Source organism: Heterocephalus glaber, unplaced genomic scaffold, assembly GCF_053883595.1.
Source record: "Heterocephalus glaber isolate CG9 unplaced genomic scaffold, H.glaber_assembly_v1.0 deba00000122, whole genome shotgun sequence".
Classification (NCBI taxonomy): Eukaryota; Metazoa; Chordata; class Mammalia; order Rodentia; family Bathyergidae; genus Heterocephalus; species Heterocephalus glaber.
In genome coordinates this window covers 80,403,444-80,420,955 of record NW_028258138.1, presented here as the reverse complement: position 1 = coordinate 80,420,955, position 17,512 = coordinate 80,403,444, and the positions used below count along the sequence as shown (strand labels likewise).

The 17,512-nt window shown below is 44.6% G+C and overlaps 1 protein-coding gene across 2 annotated transcripts in view; it reads right to left on the bottom strand.

The window, feature by feature from the left end:
* The window catches only part of Prtg (protogenin), a 103,667-nt gene that overhangs the window by 46,392 nt on the left and 39,763 nt on the right, over window positions 1-17,512 (bottom strand). For both annotated transcript variants that reach the window (XM_021260749.2, XM_021260743.2), the window contains exons 3-10: window positions 11,509-11,653; window positions 10,360-10,493; window positions 7,836-7,973; window positions 7,423-7,581; window positions 6,739-6,898; window positions 5,649-5,896; window positions 3,367-3,531; window positions 385-690 (exon numbers count right to left, since the gene is read on the bottom strand). In XM_021260749.2, the coding sequence (XP_021116408.2) occupies window positions 385-690; window positions 3,367-3,531; window positions 5,649-5,896; window positions 6,739-6,898; window positions 7,423-7,581; window positions 7,836-7,973; window positions 10,360-10,493; window positions 11,509-11,653 (1,455 nt within the window). The remainder of the gene's footprint in view (window positions 1-384; window positions 691-3,366; window positions 3,532-5,648; window positions 5,897-6,738; window positions 6,899-7,422; window positions 7,582-7,835; window positions 7,974-10,359; window positions 10,494-11,508; window positions 11,654-17,512) is intronic.

Here is a 17,512-nt window from a genome sequence, read left to right as displayed (position 1 = left end):
GATGAAGGCTTTGCTAAGCAAATTTATGATATAATCAGAAGTTTTATAAAATAAATGAATCCGATGCTGGAAGAAAGTTTAAAAAGAAGGGGTGGGGAAAGGGGAAAAAAGAATTGAGATGTGTTATGTACATGTAACAATTCCTCACAGTGAATGTAATCATTATGTAGTGCAAACATGGACTCATAAAAATAGAAATTTTAAAAATAAGAAAAGTTTTGAGCTATAGGCAAAAATGGACTACTAAAGGTTTAACTTTTTCAATCAAGTCTATAATCTGTGGGCTATTTTTATTCACAAAACCAAAATGTAAAATGTAACTGGAAGCGGGAGAATCTGCATCAGAGCTACACCTGGTGTTGGTCCCTGAAGAGCAGCTGGTACCTTGCATGCTGGTGGCCTTTGGTGTCTGGTGTGAGGTCCACACTGACGCCTCTCCCAGCCCCACACGGGTGGCCGCTGTGATGCGCACCAGGTAGATACTGTCTGGTCGCAGGCCCTGCAGCAGGTGTTCGTGCGAGGTGCCTGGGAGCTCCAGGACCTGGACGGCACTGTCGGTGCTCAGGCGGAAGGACAGGCGGTACAGCACCACGCGGCCTCGGCGATACTTGGCCGGAATGGGCAGCCAGGAGACGAGGATGTCGGTGGGGCTGCGGCTTGTCAGGCTGATCTCCGGTGGCCTCAGTGGAACTGGGCGGAGAGGGAAACAGACTGTTCAGAAGTATTCAGGGTCAGAGTGTCCTGAAGAGTTCTCTCAACACCCCAGAGGTGCATCCAGCTCTACAGAGGCTTTCGAGGAGCAGGGTACAAGCCAGGATGAAGGAGTGAACACGAGTGGACAAGCGCATGGAACCAACGAGAGCATGGTGCTGACCACTGTGCGATGCTTGCGGTCTGGGGTAAATGTGGGAGCACATAACACTCATGTAAAACGAGAAACCAGTTTTCCAATTACCTGCCACACATCTGGAAGCCAAGTGCAGGAAACTGCAGAAAGGCGGGTGCCTAGGGCTCCAGGATGACAACTTGATTAGCAAGAAGCCAAATACTTTACATCAGGGAAATAGGAAAGATGCCTTGACAGCACTGATGAGTGGTAAAAAAGTAAAAAGCTTTTGGGCTGGGGATTTAACTCCGTGGCACCACAACTGCCTTGAAAGCACAAAGTCCTGAGTTCGATCCCCAGTACTGTCAAAAAAAGAAAAAAAGTAAAAGGCTTTCCTTTGAGAAGAGAGCCTTATTAGTCTACCATGTCCAGAAAGGACTCCTAGGAAAATGGCTTCCCAGGATTTGATTCACAATACTCAGCCATCCAGGCACTGAGAGGCCTCTGCAGCCATGATCCAAACAGGCCTGGAAATTGCTCACGGTGGCAGCAGTCCTTGGCATCATCCATGTGGTGGTGGTTTTAGGTGCATGCAGAATGCAAGAGCTGTGGGGTCGTGGAGACCTCCACCCAGATTTCAGAGGAAGGCCTGTGAGGCCAGGCAGTGTGCCCCTGAGACATCAGTGGGTGAAACTGAGAGAATGAAGACACAGGTGAGTGGAGACCCCAGGAAGTCTGAGAAATCAGGAACATGAAATATCGAACCAAAACAGCAGGCAGTGAGCAAAGCCAGCCCAGGAGAGAGGGCCATGAGGGCTGCAACCACGGGCAATGCCACAGGGGCAGGGCTGCCCAAGCAGTCTGCAGTTCACATCTTTGCCCTAGGTGCTGGACAAAGAGCTACACGATTTAATGTTTGCCTTGCTGGGTTTTGTTCTTGCTTTAGTCTGATTTCTATTCACCTATTCCTTCCTTTTGGAATGGGAATATTTATCCTGTCATTGTATGTCAGGAGTGTTTTAACTTTCTTTTTGATTTTTTTCAGGGAGCCAGAGCTAAGAGTTTGCCCTGAGTCTCAGAGGAGACCTTGGAGCTGGATTCAACAATGCTGGAACTATTAGGACTTTGATGACTCTTAGAGATGGACTAATGCAGTGCACATAATGAGATGGACATGAGCCTTTCAGGGGCCAGGAATGGAATGCTATGGTTTGGATCTAGATGTCCCCCAAGAACCTCATGTACTCATACTCCAGGCTTTTGGGAGGTGGCTGGGTCACTGGGACAGCAGAGCTTACTTGTAGCTTCGAGGTGGGGTCTGGTCAAAAGAGGAAGGTCACTGGTGCTGTGACCTGGAAGGGTGACTCTGACTTCCTGGCTCCTTCTCTTTCTGCTTGTGGCTGTCATGATGAGAGCAGCTTTCTTCCACCCAGGCCCTTCCACCTTTCCTTCCTGCCTTGGAGTCAGCCTACTATGAACTGAAACTGTGAGCCAAGGTAAAACTCTCCTTTAAGTTGTGGGTGTTAGGTATTGTCTCAGCAATGAGAAAGTTACTAAGTCACACACACTCATGCACACACACAAATCAGCTTGTGTTTCACCTTAGACATACATAACATGTTGTTAAATGCAGTGTGTTTACTAGAGCTATCATAGATAGGTACACTGGCTCACTCTGAAGCACAATACACTCTTAAACGAAAGCTGAAAGTTGGAATTTAGCATCTAGATGAGTGGAAAGTTTTTATTCAGTGAAACTCTGATTTAAATAAGTGGCATTATAAATATATAAGTAAAGATCTGGGACCAAATGAACAAAAGAGTGGATTTGGGAATTACTTATATAACGTTATTTTGAAAACAAGCAGTGTATTCCCCGAGGCTGAGAAAACATCTGTAAAGGGAGAACAGTGAAATCAAGCACACATTAATAACTCTTCTACACTGAAATGGGCCTTCTAGAGCCCCTGGAGAGAGAGCGAGACTACCTTCCACAACACCCTATGTAGGGCCAAGAAGGACCCGTTTTCTGCCTCCAAATTCCCACTATGTTCTGGGCTCAGCCTCCCAGAGTGCTAGGACTGCAGGTGTGCACCCCATGCCCAGCTCCACTGTCATCAGACGTGGAGGTCTGTCGTCCCGAAACTCAGTGGTACAGCAACAAACCGAACAAGTGTTACACACACCTAATATATAAGCTAAGTGTCCTTTTATTACCTGAGGATTTTTTGAAACTGAAAAGTACTAAGTTTCATAAACTTCCAGTTCTAGAAGTCCAACACCATCATTCTATATACTTAATATATAACATTCATTGTATTTATTCATGCCTAGAAAACATTTTGTTCTATAAGGTAAAAAAGAAATTTATAATTTAAACTAGAAAATACAGTAAGAATTTACTATCAAATCTGTATTATGAATCGTAAATGAAGTTGTTCTTTATCCTAAGTGAGCTATTGGCAAAGGACTGCTTTAACCCGAAAGAGGCTACTTTCTCTCGCTGAGCTGCACAGGCACTCCCTCACTGCAGCACTTACCGTCCTCCAGGGTGCTCTGTGTCACGTGGTCCGACATCTGGCTGGCCCCCATTGGCATGTAGGCCACAATGTAGAACGTGTAGTTGCTGGCTGGCTCCAAGTCATCGATAATGTAATGAGTTGTGTCATTCCCGAGGACTACTTGGTACTCCTCATTATTTAGACCTAGAGAAAAGAATTCATGTTTACAAATTATGAATATTCAAAATAAAATTAGCAAAACCCTCTCCCTTGTTATGAAATACTTGGTTCTCGGGCCTAACCTCATCTCTACCTTTTATGACTTTTTATGTAAAAGTCTTTTGTGAACAGAAAAGTCTTAATTTTCTAAAAGTAACCACAGAATCTGTCTTGCTACAAATTACTAGTCTGCCTTTTTCCTAAGTAGATCAAATTGAAAAGAATTAAACTTCTTTAAACTCTGTTTCCCCTCTAGCCAGAGCCTCTGGCAAGGCTGCAGTCCAGACAACATGCAGAGCTCAGGCCGAGGGTCTGCTGTAACTCTTACTGCTCACACGCAAGGATCCTTTTCCTCTTTACACATCAGCGAAGGGACAGGGAATGGAACAAAAACAAACAGAACCAAAAGTTGTCCTGCTAAAGATCTCATTCTGCCCCTACAGATTCTACTAAATTTGATGGACACGAGTCATTCTGTTACTGATACATAAAGCAAAAGAACGGAGGGATCCTGAAGGTGCTTCAAAAAGCTTTGTCTTACAGTGATCTTTTTGAGGAGAAAAAAATTCTCAGCAATTCCGAATAAAATATGCATGGCAAAGTACAGAGGAAGATTTGTCTCGGTAGGGTTTAACTCCTATGGAGCAGATCCCACCTTGGAACAAGGGCCGGGTCCAGACTGCGCACAGCCTCAATCACCATTCTCCCAGGACAAGCCCCTGCCCCCACGCTGGAGTCATAAACAAAACAGAAGGCAAATTCCAGCATTCAGTTTTCCCACATTCCTGAATTAACTTGATAGCATTTTAATTAGACAAGATTACAGGCATTTCACAACAGACTGGCTAATGGCTGGTTAATTAGGAACGGCATAGTAGGTTTCTGACCTCCCAGACAAGGTCCTTGAGTTCGAATTAAAAAGCCTTGTTCTGCCCCTGAATAGACCACTGTGCTGCATGCAGAGGCACTAATGAAACAACCACAATGCGAACAAGAGTGGGCTCCACTAAGACCGCACTTTTTACCCCCTAAATCACCAGAAAGGGAATTAACATACTCCAGCACTCCTATCGCACTTCCATTCTTCTTGCTTCCACAGCCCGATTTACATTCAAAATATTCCTCTCAAAACACTTCTTCAAATTGCACAAAGCAAACAGCAGCAGCAACAACAAAACACCTGTCTCTATAGACAATTTCAACATAACTTCATTCTTTGGGCATTTGAATTTGTGCTTTCTGTATACTGCATAAAAGCTAGGGTGTTTGTGTCCAGAACTAAAATCTGTAAACCTCTATTATGGTTTCTATGAAAAGCTGATGGAGAAATCTCTAGGGTTTGTAAGTAGCTTTTCTTTTTTCTCTAAGGTGTTAGCCAAAAATAAGATATAAGGATTAAAAATAAAAAGTGAAACTAAGAATTTTAAGACAGATTTGGGTTTTGCTTTTATAAGGTAAACAAGTAAAGAGTATCTTGTAAAAAAAAAAAAAAAAAAAAAAAAAGAGGTGCCAGGGATTTAGCTCAGTGGTTCCACCACCTGCCTCGAAAGTGCAAGGTCCTGAGTTCAATCCCTGGTACCAAAAGAAAAAAAAAAGTATCTTGTTCAATTTTCAAAAAGTTCCAAATGATTTCGGAAAACATTCAAAAGACACAGAATCCAGTACATGGAGAATTTGACCTTGTTTACTTACCCCTTCAGAAAAACATGCCACAGTATCTACAGTTTACTGCATTATTTTACTAAACAGTCTGCATGTCACTGAATACTTAAACTGGTCTAAGTTTCAGGTAAGGAATTTACATCTTGGCCAGAATAAGATTCCTAAGTACACCACACTGTGATTTTTAGTAGGCTGAGATGCACTCCCTTAGGCAGGACTCATTTCTAAACAGAAAAATCTTAAACTATACTAACATAATATAAGGTATACAGGGCACTGAGAAAGAAGAAGACGTACAGGTGATGGATTATTTTATTAAAGAGGTACATGTCACAGAATTTCAAAACTATTTTGTGGATTAGGCAAAACACCATTCATCCTGAATACAATGCCCGGCCCCAGGGGGCACTTGGAAGACAAATGTCATTGCAACTCCGCACCTTCTGCTTTCATGTAGTGCACAGAGTAAGCGATGACTTTGTCCGAGTTGTAGAGGGGCCTCTCCCACGCCAGCAGGATGGCGGAGCTGGACACGGTCTCTGCGTGCACATTGCAGGGGGCGCTGGGCCTGTCCTCCGACATGACCACCGTCAGCCGGGCTTGAGACAGGACCGATCCCAGGGTGTTCTCGGCCATGCACTGGTAAATGGCATCATCTTCAGGGATAATCTGATTAATTACCAGTTTACTGAGGGAGAAAAAAATTATGTCCATGAAAAATTCTAAGAATGACATAAAAATAAAGTTCAGCTACTGTGAAACATACTCTGGTATTAAGTGACAAAAGTTATTGAGAATGAAAACCTGTATAATCACACCTAATTAAAAATATTCTGCACTACTCACTTAAAACTACTCTAATTTATTTTCTGAATTTTTGTAAATATTTATGATACCCAAGCCTTCTCTGCTTGACATGACAACTTAAACTCCTTTTGCAGATTTGGCGGTTGGAGCTGGGTATGGCCCAGTGGCAGACCACTTGCCTGGCCTCCACAAAGTCCTGGTACAGTCCACAGCACCACAAAAACAAGCAAAAAACCCTTCATCAAGAAAGGGCATTACTCTAGAATACTCCTCAATTCGTTCTATGAAATCAGGTCAGCAAAGTGTTTTAGCTTTGTTGAACATAAATGAGAATGTTACAAGAATTCATACTTTTATTAATAACAATGCATTATCCAACCTGGAGGAATTCTTAGAAAAAGAACTATTTCCTTCTGCTTTTCTCAGTGATACAGGAAGGAACAAGACCTGTAAGCATGGTGGGCTAACTTCGATCATGCCCACCCGGGCCAGAACCTGGATTTGGGGAATCATCCAACACTCACTTCACTGTCATCCACCACTTCTACCATCCATGTGTACATAAAACACAAAAAATCCATGGCATGCTAGTGCTAGAAATCTTAATTTCTTGTTTATTTAAATTTAGTTTTAACTGTCAAGATTGTTCACTTGATAAAATCACCATTTTACAAAAAATTACTAACACTTTCCACACAGCAGTGAGAAAGCGTCACGGCCCACCTGCTGTACATCTTAATTCTGCCATTCGAGTGCATCTTCCGTCCATTCTTCAGCCAGGACATCTTGGGTGCAGGGATCCCCTCAGCCTGGCACACCAACCGAGCAGTGCCGGCCCGGGGCCTTGTTAAACTTTCTGGCCTTTCGGTAAATGAAGGAGGAGCTATTTTCAAAGAAAAAAGAGAACATTTCTGTGATGCCAACAGGCAGGACAAGCGTCCCGGAGAAGCATGACAGACACACGAAGCACGAGCCAGCCCGAGGGTGTCTGCACGCTGCTCCTTTCCCTAGCCGCCCAGGGACCATTTGTGTTCCTGTGGCCCCCAACAGCCACCTGAACCCCCTGAAGATTGTGCATGCAGTCCTTCCTCACCGAGCCAACAAGCGCCCCCCCAAGTGGACAGGTAACAAAGTCAGGCTGGGTATGAATTTGTGGAATGTGAGGAGAGGGAGACAGAGACAGGAGGGCGTGTGTGCAAACAGCACAGTGAGTTCAGCAGGGCTGCGCTGCTGCATTTCAACACAGGAACTTAACTCTCTCCTAAAACTCCTTGTTCCTTTATGATTCTTTTCATCAGCCTTCGAATCAGTGCTACACAACTTAAGACAGGAACAAGTAGGCTCTGAGATAAAATGGCAGATGTGAAAATGTAAGATTCTCCTAATTACACAGGGAAAAAACCATACCGAGGACAGTTAAGGTTGCCATGGCAACTGTGAAGTTGCGCGTGCCCGGGGTGGTGGCCCTGCACACGTGCACCCCAGCGTGGTGCAACCTGATGTCAGATATCAGGAGGTTGCCGTTTCCAAGCACTCGAGTATTAAAAACATCGATGGACTTGTGATCTGTTTCAAAGAGAAAGAGAACACTTCCATTAACACAGTGGAACACAAATCTGAAATTACGTCGAGATGAGTATTCAAGCAATCAGTCACGAGACGTATAAAATTCTCCAGAGTAAAAGTCTCTATACACTGAACTGCCAAAGAGAAGCTACAGAATGGCCAAATGTGTTTTATCTAAAATAAATACATTACCAGTTTAATCAGAATAAACAAAGTTAAAGGACTCTAAGACTCCCCCTGCCCAGAGAACTTACCCAGACGGCTCCAAGAAATGATTGGCTTGGGGTTTCCGGTGGCCATGCACTCCAAAACTATAGTCTGGTGGAGAGACGCTGTGACATTCTGTGGCCCTGCTACGATGGTTGGAGCGTGGAAGGGTTTGGACTCCTTAGCTTTGAGGAGGAAGAGACAGAAATAAAAAATAAGTTATAAAAAATGAGATATAAGCAAGGTGTGTTAAAACATCAACTTATTCACTTTTTCTATTGAGATACAATTCATATTCCATGTAATTCACCTGTCTGAACCGTGTAACTAAATAGTCTTTAGAATCTTCAGGTATGCAACTATGACTAGAATTAATTTTAGGACATTTTCATCACTCCAGAAGAAACAGTCATCTTCCAATCTCTGCTCCACAGGTCGGCAGTCCTATCTTCTTGACTGTCTGGATTTGCCTATCCCAGACATTTCACGGAAACAGAGCAACACAGTATATGGCATTTTCTGACTGCTCATTCTTACTTAACATGTTTTCAAGGTTTATCCATGCTGTTGTGACATGTGTATCTTCCTTTTTAATGAATAATAAGTGAATAATATTTAATTATACAGGTGGAAAGTATTTTAGCTAGCCATTATCAAGGGATGGACATTAGGTTATTTCCATATGATTCAGTTCTTTTTCCTTTTGAACTACTTTACTGAAATATGATTAATGTCCAAAATGCTATACTTATTTTATATATATAACTTATATGAGTTTGGAGATATATATATATATATATATACACACTTGTGAGACTATTACTACAATCAAGACTATAGATGTATCTATTGCTGTAAAAAGTATCCTTTTTGTCTTTTCCTTTTTCCTTTTCATTTAAAAAATTGTTACAGTAGAACCTCTTAACATAGGATCTATTCTCTGCCATTTCTAAGCTGTAAAATATAGTATGGTTAATTGTAGGTCCTATGCTGTACAGGGGTTATTACTCCAGAATTTATTCATCGTGTACAGCTGACAGTGGTACCCTTTGACCAGCACCCCATCCCTCTATGCCTCTGTGAACACTGCTGTACTCTGGTCCTGAGTTTGACAATTTAGATGCCTCATAAAAGTGCAATTATGTGGTATATGTCTGGCTCATTTGACGAAATCTAGCATAATGTCCTCACATCTATCCATGTTATTTCAAATGGCACCTTTCCTTCTACAATGGTGGAGGAGTGTTATTTCATTGTATGTATAGATCCCAACTTTTGTATCTACACATCTGTCATTGGACAATTAGGTTTTCTCCATATCTTGGCTACTGTGAACAGTGCTGCAATGATACAGTGGTGCAGATATCTCTTCAATATACTGATTTCATATCCTTTGGATATATACCCGAAAATGAGATTGTTGGATAAAATAATCATCCTGTTTTTAATTTTTGAGGCACCTCTGTACTGATTTCCATAGTAGCACCACCAATTTACATCCCTACTAACAGTTCTATGGGTTCCCTTTCTTCCACATTCTGGAGATAAAACCTCACATCTGTTAGAATGGCTATTGCTGTTCACTTTTAATTGAGGTCCAAATGTTATTTAATACTTTCGGTAACCTTAGTAAGAATTCACATGACAGTGGAACTCGGGGAAGAAGTATGAGCACACTTGCGTCGCTATCTTTCATACGCTATCTAAGAAGAAAGCATGCTGGGCATGCGGGGTGGAACTGCCCAGCATGCGTGGGGCCCAGTGTCCCATCCCTAGCACTTCTGAAACACTAAATTAAGTTAAAAAGCATGGCATTATAAAAATAACTTCAGCCTTAATGTTTTTTAGAATGTTGTAAACCTTAAAAGATCTTTTAGGAAGTAATGTCTCTTATAAGAATATACATTCATGTGATGATCAACACTGTCCTTAGTGCAGGTTTTCTTCCTGTACAATCAAATACACTGACATTTAATTATTTTAAAGTAAAAACTGGCATCTGCATAAATTCCATTTTAATGAGCTATGCATTTCTTTCTTCATATCCATCTCTCTAGCATTCCTTCTAGCTACATTCACGTATGGCAAAACATATCACTTAATGTAACAATAATTTCTGAATACTAGGATTGGAGATGATATTTTTAACTTTTATAAAAATACCAGACAGGGCCGGGGATTTAGCTCAGTGGTTTCACCGCCTGCTGCGCAAGCGCAAGGACCCGAGTTTGATCCCCAGTACCAAAAAAACAAAACCAAAACCAGAGAAACAAATATCAACAATGGACAATTCTGGAGGAAAGATTACTGTATCCTCTTTTTTGTATTTTCTGTACTTTATGATTTTAAAAAACAAAAGTGAATGTTTATAAAAGAAATACTCAGTCTTTCTTAAAGAAGTTGACATAAAACAAGTTAGCCCGGGAAAGAAGAGTTGCTTAACAGACAAAAATGACCATTTTCCAGGTAGATTATGGTAAGATACTGCTGATGGTACGCTGTTCCAACAGGGGTGGGTGCTGCATGCGCCACCATCATCTCCTGGCCCTGGAGACGCCGGTCCGGTGTTACCTGGGGTGACGGTGAGCATGGCCTCTGCACTCCTGCGCCTGTGGGTCAGGGTGGTGGCCACACAGCGGTAGCTGCCCACGTCCCCCGGGCCCACACTGTAGATCTGCAGCACTCCTGTGGGCAGGGCAGCCATCCTGTTGCAGGAAGAAATGGAAGTCAATTTCCCGTAGCATATATTTTATTTAACACAACCTATGCCAAGAATGAACACACTTCACTTTTTTTACAGGGCTAGAAGCAATACTTCGAAGACCTTATGACACATCAGCCTGGGCTGGGGTGTGGCAGAGTCTTGCCTGGCAATCACAAGGGCCTGGGTTCAAAACCCAGCACCCCAAATAAAAACACATTAGTTGGATCCATGGCTTCATCTAGGTTTACAGATCTTTCAGCCATCAATGATTGTGCACAATAGGGTTTGTGAAATCTGTAAATCTAATTTTACAAAGTGTCTCATCTGACATTACAGATTAGATGGCCCACAGTTCAGTATGGTTTATTTTCAAACTCTTGGTTTTTTACTTATTACTATCTATGGTTTCTCCAAGATATACCTGGACATAATTTTTTTTTAAATAAAGCACTTCCTTGAAATAAACTGTCCTATCTTATTGCTCTAACATTTTAGGAAATGCTTTCTGCCTATTCAGGATTAGGGCAGAAATCAAATTTTTAGGAGTTACTACCAAGTTCTCGATCCCTGAGCCCCAACTATCCCCAGAGCACAAGGTGTGGATGCAGGTGTGCATGGGTGCACATGTGTGTGCAGTGTGAAGGGGCTAGGAAGCGGAGGGCAGCCACAGGACAGGGAGTGGCAGGGCCCCACTCTTCCTAGCACTGAAAGTGTCATCTGACTTCCTAAGACCTTGGCTGCAACCCAAACACTCACATGGGCCTAGGGGGGGCGCCAGTGGCTGAAGAAAGGAACAGCACAGCAGGATGATCCATCCAAATTCTGTGCTGGATGAGGAATCACAACCACACGCCAGCCATAGATGATGCCATTCTCTGCTCGAATTTACAATGTCTTATGCAGTCAGTCATGATGACCACTAACAAAAATCAGCTCCAGCAATGGCATTTCTCCTCTCTAACCTCATAAGAACTTTCATTCTCCCTTGCTGCCTCCAGAGAAAGCACCTCATTTACCTGTCCGTCATCATGGGTAGAGCTGTCCGGTTAAACTCCCAGGTCACCACTGCAGGAGGACTGGATGAAATCTTGCATGCAAACCTCGCAACTCCCCCTTCCTGGACCTCCATGGAAATCGGCTGAATTTCAAATGCAGAAATAGCTACAGGATAAAATTTGGCAAATCTAGGATGAGCACATGGGAGCTACACTTAGAAATAATGTTATGCTGGATAGTTTTACCAGACTTGAGCTGCTCACACATAATAAGATCAACCTGAATTGAGCAGAACAGAGATAATTTAGAGAATAACTGGGAACACCACTGGGCAGGCCCCAACATAGGGAGTCTGGTCTTTCCCATAATTAAATTCTAAACAACTTCTCAAGAAACTGTCTGTTTGGAGAGAAGAGATTAATATAACATAAATGAACCAAAATAAACAATAATGATGTATAATATGTACTACACAGTACAGTACAAAGTTCAATGTCACTGACTAGTCAGGTAAACACCACTTATGGGACCTGGTTTTGAAGAGCCCCAGGGATTCAGATGAAGTGGAAAAGTGGGACTTCCCAGGTTCAAGGACACCAGGAGAAGCTCAGAGGCAGGCGAGGTGCACCTGCATTCACAGGAACCCAGAAAGTAGGAGTGCCACGAGGAACTGCAAACGAACGGCTCCAGAGAAGCGGAAGGAGAGGGCAGCGAGGTGATCTAACCCTTGCTACAAATGGAAGGCAGCACCGAAGACTTCTGGGCAGAGGGGCGCTGCGATGAGAGCAACACCTGAGAATAGTCAAGCCGGTACCATCACACAAGGCGGCTGGAAGTAGCGTCTCCAGCCCATACCCAGCAGGCTGCTTAAATAGGAGCAAGAGCAGGGCTGGGCGCGGGGCATGGAGGGGCTCTGGAGAGGAGCACCTCGCAGGAAGGAAGACTTGCTTCTTGGACATAGACACGTTCCTGCGTCTGGATTCAGAGGAAGTTGGCACTGAGGGCAGAATGACAAAGGAGAAGACAAATGGTGCCTGTGATGGGCAGGAGGCAGAGGAACCTAAGAGACAGCTCTGGGGCTCACTCAACACAGCCCCAAGGGCCGGTGTTTGCTGGGGATGTCTGCAGTGAGCACGGCTCCCCACCAGGAGTCGAGACCGGGTACAATGTGATTCCCTTCTTTCCATGCATCTATCTCCAAGGTCTGGGGAAGGGTCCCAAAGCTCCAGGTGAAAATGGTTCTACAGGACATCAGCAAAGTGAGAAGTTAGGAAGGGAATATAAGAAACAGGGGCTAAATAATCTTTCACGTCAGCAGACCGGAACAGGTGAGCGGGACCTGACTTCACTTTCTCAGGAGAGGTGACAGGATTTTAGAGGAACTGGACAAGGACAGTCTACATCCAAACAAGGCACAGCTTAAAAGTATTCATTCATGTTTGTATCTCAAACGATGGCTATCAGTGATCCTCAGCATCAAGCCCCGCTTGAAGACTACATTTGCTTTGTCCCTTGCTCCTGAGCGCAGTGTCTTCCAGAGGCTGCTGACGTGGACCCTGCACAGACTGGACGCAGAGGTGGACGTGTGGGAGCCCGGGAGAGCTGCCGGCTGCGAGTGACACTGCTCTGCCCTGGAGTCTCCTGGACCTGGGGCTGTGGCTCAGGGACTCAGTGTGTGAAAGCCTCGTGGGAGAAGCCCTGCATTCCAGCCCCATCATATCGAAAACCTATTTTTCTTTTGGAAAATAGTGCTAATGTGTTATATTAACATGCAACTCATCAATGCTTTCATTTAATATGCACTATCTTTTAAGTTTTTCAGTTTAAAGTGTTAAAGGTATTACAAAACATAAGCTACATAAATAAAAGTTCATTGGGGTTTTCAGTGAGGTGTTTTCTGAGACAGGGTCTCGCTCTGCAGTTCGAGCTGGCCCTGAACTATGCAGCCCAGGCTGGCCTCAAACTCTCAGTGCTCCTCCTGCCTGAGCCCCGAGTGCTGGGATCACAGGCACGCGCCACTATGCCTGGCTTCAGTAAAACTGTAAGAGTATAAAGAACGAGACTGAAATGTTTTAAAACCCCTGCTCAAAACATCAGCCCAGCCAGGCATGGTGACATATACCTGTAATCCCAGCACTCTAGGAGGCTAAAACGGAGGACCACAGGTGTAAGCTCAGCCCTGGCCACTGGCCAGACCCTGTCTCAAAAGGGGGTGGGGAGAGGACATAGCTCAGTGACAAGGCCCTTGGTCCAATCCCCAGCACTCCCCACACTGAACTAGGGGCTGGGGCGTGGCTCAGTGGTACAGCACCCGCTCACGACGCACAATCCCCGCGTTCAATCCAAACATCCCCCCCACATTGAACTAACTGCATTTTAGGCCAAATTAGCTGAACTATGGAGTCAAAAGTTCTGAGAACTGATGGATAAATGGGTAAACCCTCCAACAATTAAAGGGTATTTCTTGATCCTAGTCTGGTTTTCACAGCATGAGAGGAGGTATGAAAATATAGCTTTTACTTTTCAAAAAACACACCGATAATGTCTCTTCTGGTACCTTTTGAAAATTCAACCCATTGGCCAAATAATTTTTCCCAGAAATTACCGAGCCAGATCGTGCTCGGGCCCGACCCGGCACTCCGAGAACGGGGCGGCGAGCGGCGGCCACGCGAGTCTCCTCCTCTCCGCACTGGCAGGGCTGGGTCGCGCCACGCCATCAGCCCCGGCCAGGCCTCCTCAACTGCAGACCCCGCACCTCGGCCACTTCTCTGGGCCGCACATGCGAGCTCGTACTCCTCCTGGCTGGCCTCTAACCTACGCAATTTACCTTCCAAAAATGAAGTGAAGACGGCACCAAACCTCCGGGGCTTTTTGTACTGCAGACTGAACTCAGGGCCTTCACACCGAGCTACATGCCCAGGCCTTTAGGGTTTTATTTGTAATTTTGAGACAGGGTTTCTCTAAGTTGCCCCGGCTGGGCTCAGAGCCGTGACCCTGCTATCTCAGCCTTGCCGAGTGCTGGGCCACAGGTCTTTCCCACTGCGCCAGAGCCCCCAACTCTTCTCGTGCTCATCCAGCAGCTCTCCTCTCTCCTTTCCACGAATCCCATATTAATACCAAGCGGCTTCTTTAAAACCACACCACTTGCCCACATACTCTGTAGTCCCATGCAGATAAGCTTGGACCACACATAAAATCTTCATAAAATCACAGGCTGGATTAGCTCCCCAGTCTACAAGACAGACTTTAATCACATTTATCTTAGAAAACATTCTGACTGAACCAGTCTCCTCTAACTTCACTCACTAATCCAACAAACATTAGTGTAGGGCCCGGTGCATTCGGAGTGCCGAGAAGCCAGCAATGAAAAGGCCAGGCAGCCCTACCCTTTGGTCTCTCCAAGGGCGGAGCTGCGGGTCTGGCGCGTGCTGCGAAGGAACGCAGATGTGTCTGACACAGGTGTCGAGCCCCTCAGCACTGACAGGATAACACCAGTGTAACACACTTTACTGCTAGGTACTACATCGTGTCACATGTTCTAGTTTATTTAAGCCTCACAGCCATTAGTGTACCTTTTTTTTGGTGGTACTGGGGATCAAACTCAGGACCTCGTGCTTGCGAGGCAAGCAGCAGAACCACTGAGCTAAATCCCCGGCCCTACTGTTCCAATTTTTAACTCAGGAAATTCAGGCACAGGCAAATTAAGTCACTTGCTCAAGATTTTTGGCCAGTTAAGTGGTACCCCGAATCCATGAAGTTGATTTCCAGGGACCTTGTGAGAATTCTCTTAAAAGTCTGAGACACTGAAAGTTTTGTGGTAGATAAAAGTCATGGGTTCTCTGTCCAAGCAAAGCTCTTATGTCCAGTGTAAGCTGAGGTGCACTGGCTTCTAGCTGGTAAAAATGGTGTTAGATTCTTGAATCTCCAGCAGAGTAACCCTTAAACCGCCTACTAGGATTCAGGACAGGACGTAAGTTGAACTGAACTACCTCAGTTTGTTTAAAACCGACTTAAGTGTCAGATATTTTTAAAATTTATTTTTAAAAGCAGTTTATCTTGGGCTGGGGATTTAGCTCAGGGTTCAGCCACCTGCCTTACAAGCGCAAGGTCCCAAGTTCTATCCCTGGTACCAAAACCCCCCCACAAAAAACCAGTTTATCTCATGGGAATGTCAGGTTTCTCTTTACCGTTATTCTCTTAGTTCCAAGCCTCCTCCTCATATTGGGGACTGAACCCAGCAACTTCACACAGACATGCCCAGCTCCCTTTTTCATTTTTTATTCTGAGATGGTCTCTCACTAAGTCCCTAACTTCCCCAAACCTGGCTTGTATTTGTGACCTTTTACCTGAGCCTCCCAGAGTGCAGGGATTACAGACGTGCGCACTGTGCTGGGCTGTCCACGTACATTTTGATCACCACAAAACCAAGCACTAGAAAGAGCGGCAGAGAGCCTGTGCAGAGCTCGGGAGAGAGATCTACCCAGGGAGGGAGGGGCTGGTAAGAGGCGAAAGGCAGGAGCCAGGTGTGCAGCGGCATGCAGGGAAGGACAGGGCCGGACCTGCGTGCTGAAGGCTCTGGCCTCACTAACTAGAAGGCTGGGGGCACGATGGCCACGGAGGAGGGGGAGGAGCGGATCCTGGCGAGCTCCGGGTCAGGGTTAGATCCAAAAAGCCCGCAAGTGTAGTCAGGTGAGGGACTGCCAATACCAGCAACTTCAAATATCTCCGTGTCTTGGTTTCTAAACCAATGGCTCAGACCACAGGCTGCCACTGAGAACCTCAAGTTTTTATCACAGCAGCCTACAAAACTAACATGTAAGATCAGCAGAGGAAAAGCTTTCTCACTTTGGAGGTCTGAGTGCAGGCAGGGTGTTCAAAGGTTTAAATTCTTCTGTTACTGTCTACTAAGCCAGATACATGCAGCTTTTATATACAGGTGCATAAAACGTAGAGAAACAGAAGTTGTTTTTCCATATTGAATACACACAAATTCTTTGAAGAGGGCAAAACCCACTAAGTCAACGATGCAGTGATAGGAGACAGGCTAGAAGAAGACAGGCAATTAAGTTCAGATCTCTACTTGCAGGATTATATACAGGGGTTTTAATTTTCTTGTCTCACTTATAGTTTTTCCTATAGAAGTGCATAATTAAGAAAAAGTAGTGCCTGATGAAGTCCCTGGTTCTTAACTTTAATCTGCCTTCTCAGTTCTTTGACGTCCTTGCTCCTTGGGCAGACATCTCCTGTGGTCTGTGCTCCATTCCCTCCCTCACCAGTGCCCTGAGCTGAAAATTGTAAGAAGAAGTATTCTGAGTAAAGGCCATTTACAATTTTTAAATTACATAAAATTTTATATCCGAACTTACGAACTTTTAGAAAGGCATGCCAACATGAAATATTTTCTCTTGAACTATATTTCCCAGCAAGTATGCTTCAATTTTGATGTTTCTGTGAGTTTGATGTTCTGCTGGAGATTGAACCCAGGCCAGTGCTCCCCCTGAGCTGTCCCCACCCTATTCTTTTTTTTCCCGGTACTAGGGATCGAACTCAGGACCTTGAGCTTGCCAGGCAGGTGCCGGCACCACTGAGCTAAATCCCCGGCCCCCCTTTTTTGACAAAAGCATTTATTCTCCCCCAATCCACCCCAACATAGTTTTTTTTCCCCTGCTCTATTCTGATTTTTTCTTCAAGTGGGACATTAGTCTGAGAAAATCAATGTGTCCTTCTCAATGAATGCAGAGCCTTCCAGAGTTTTAGATTGCAAATGATTTCCACTGTTAGCAAGATATTTTGCACTTATTTAGATGACAAACTGCTGTGTGCTCTATGCAAATCTTACTTCCTCTGTGGACTTTGCTTCTGATTTACAGTCCACAGCCACCTTGTGAAACCTGCCACCCTTCCCCCAGTCAGTGCTAACACAAGCCAGAGGCCGTAAGTCACGAGAGCCCTGCTGTTAAGAGGCCTGAGCTCCGTAAACCCGGCCACAACGAGGCTCAAGGAACGCAGTGCTCGCAAACACCG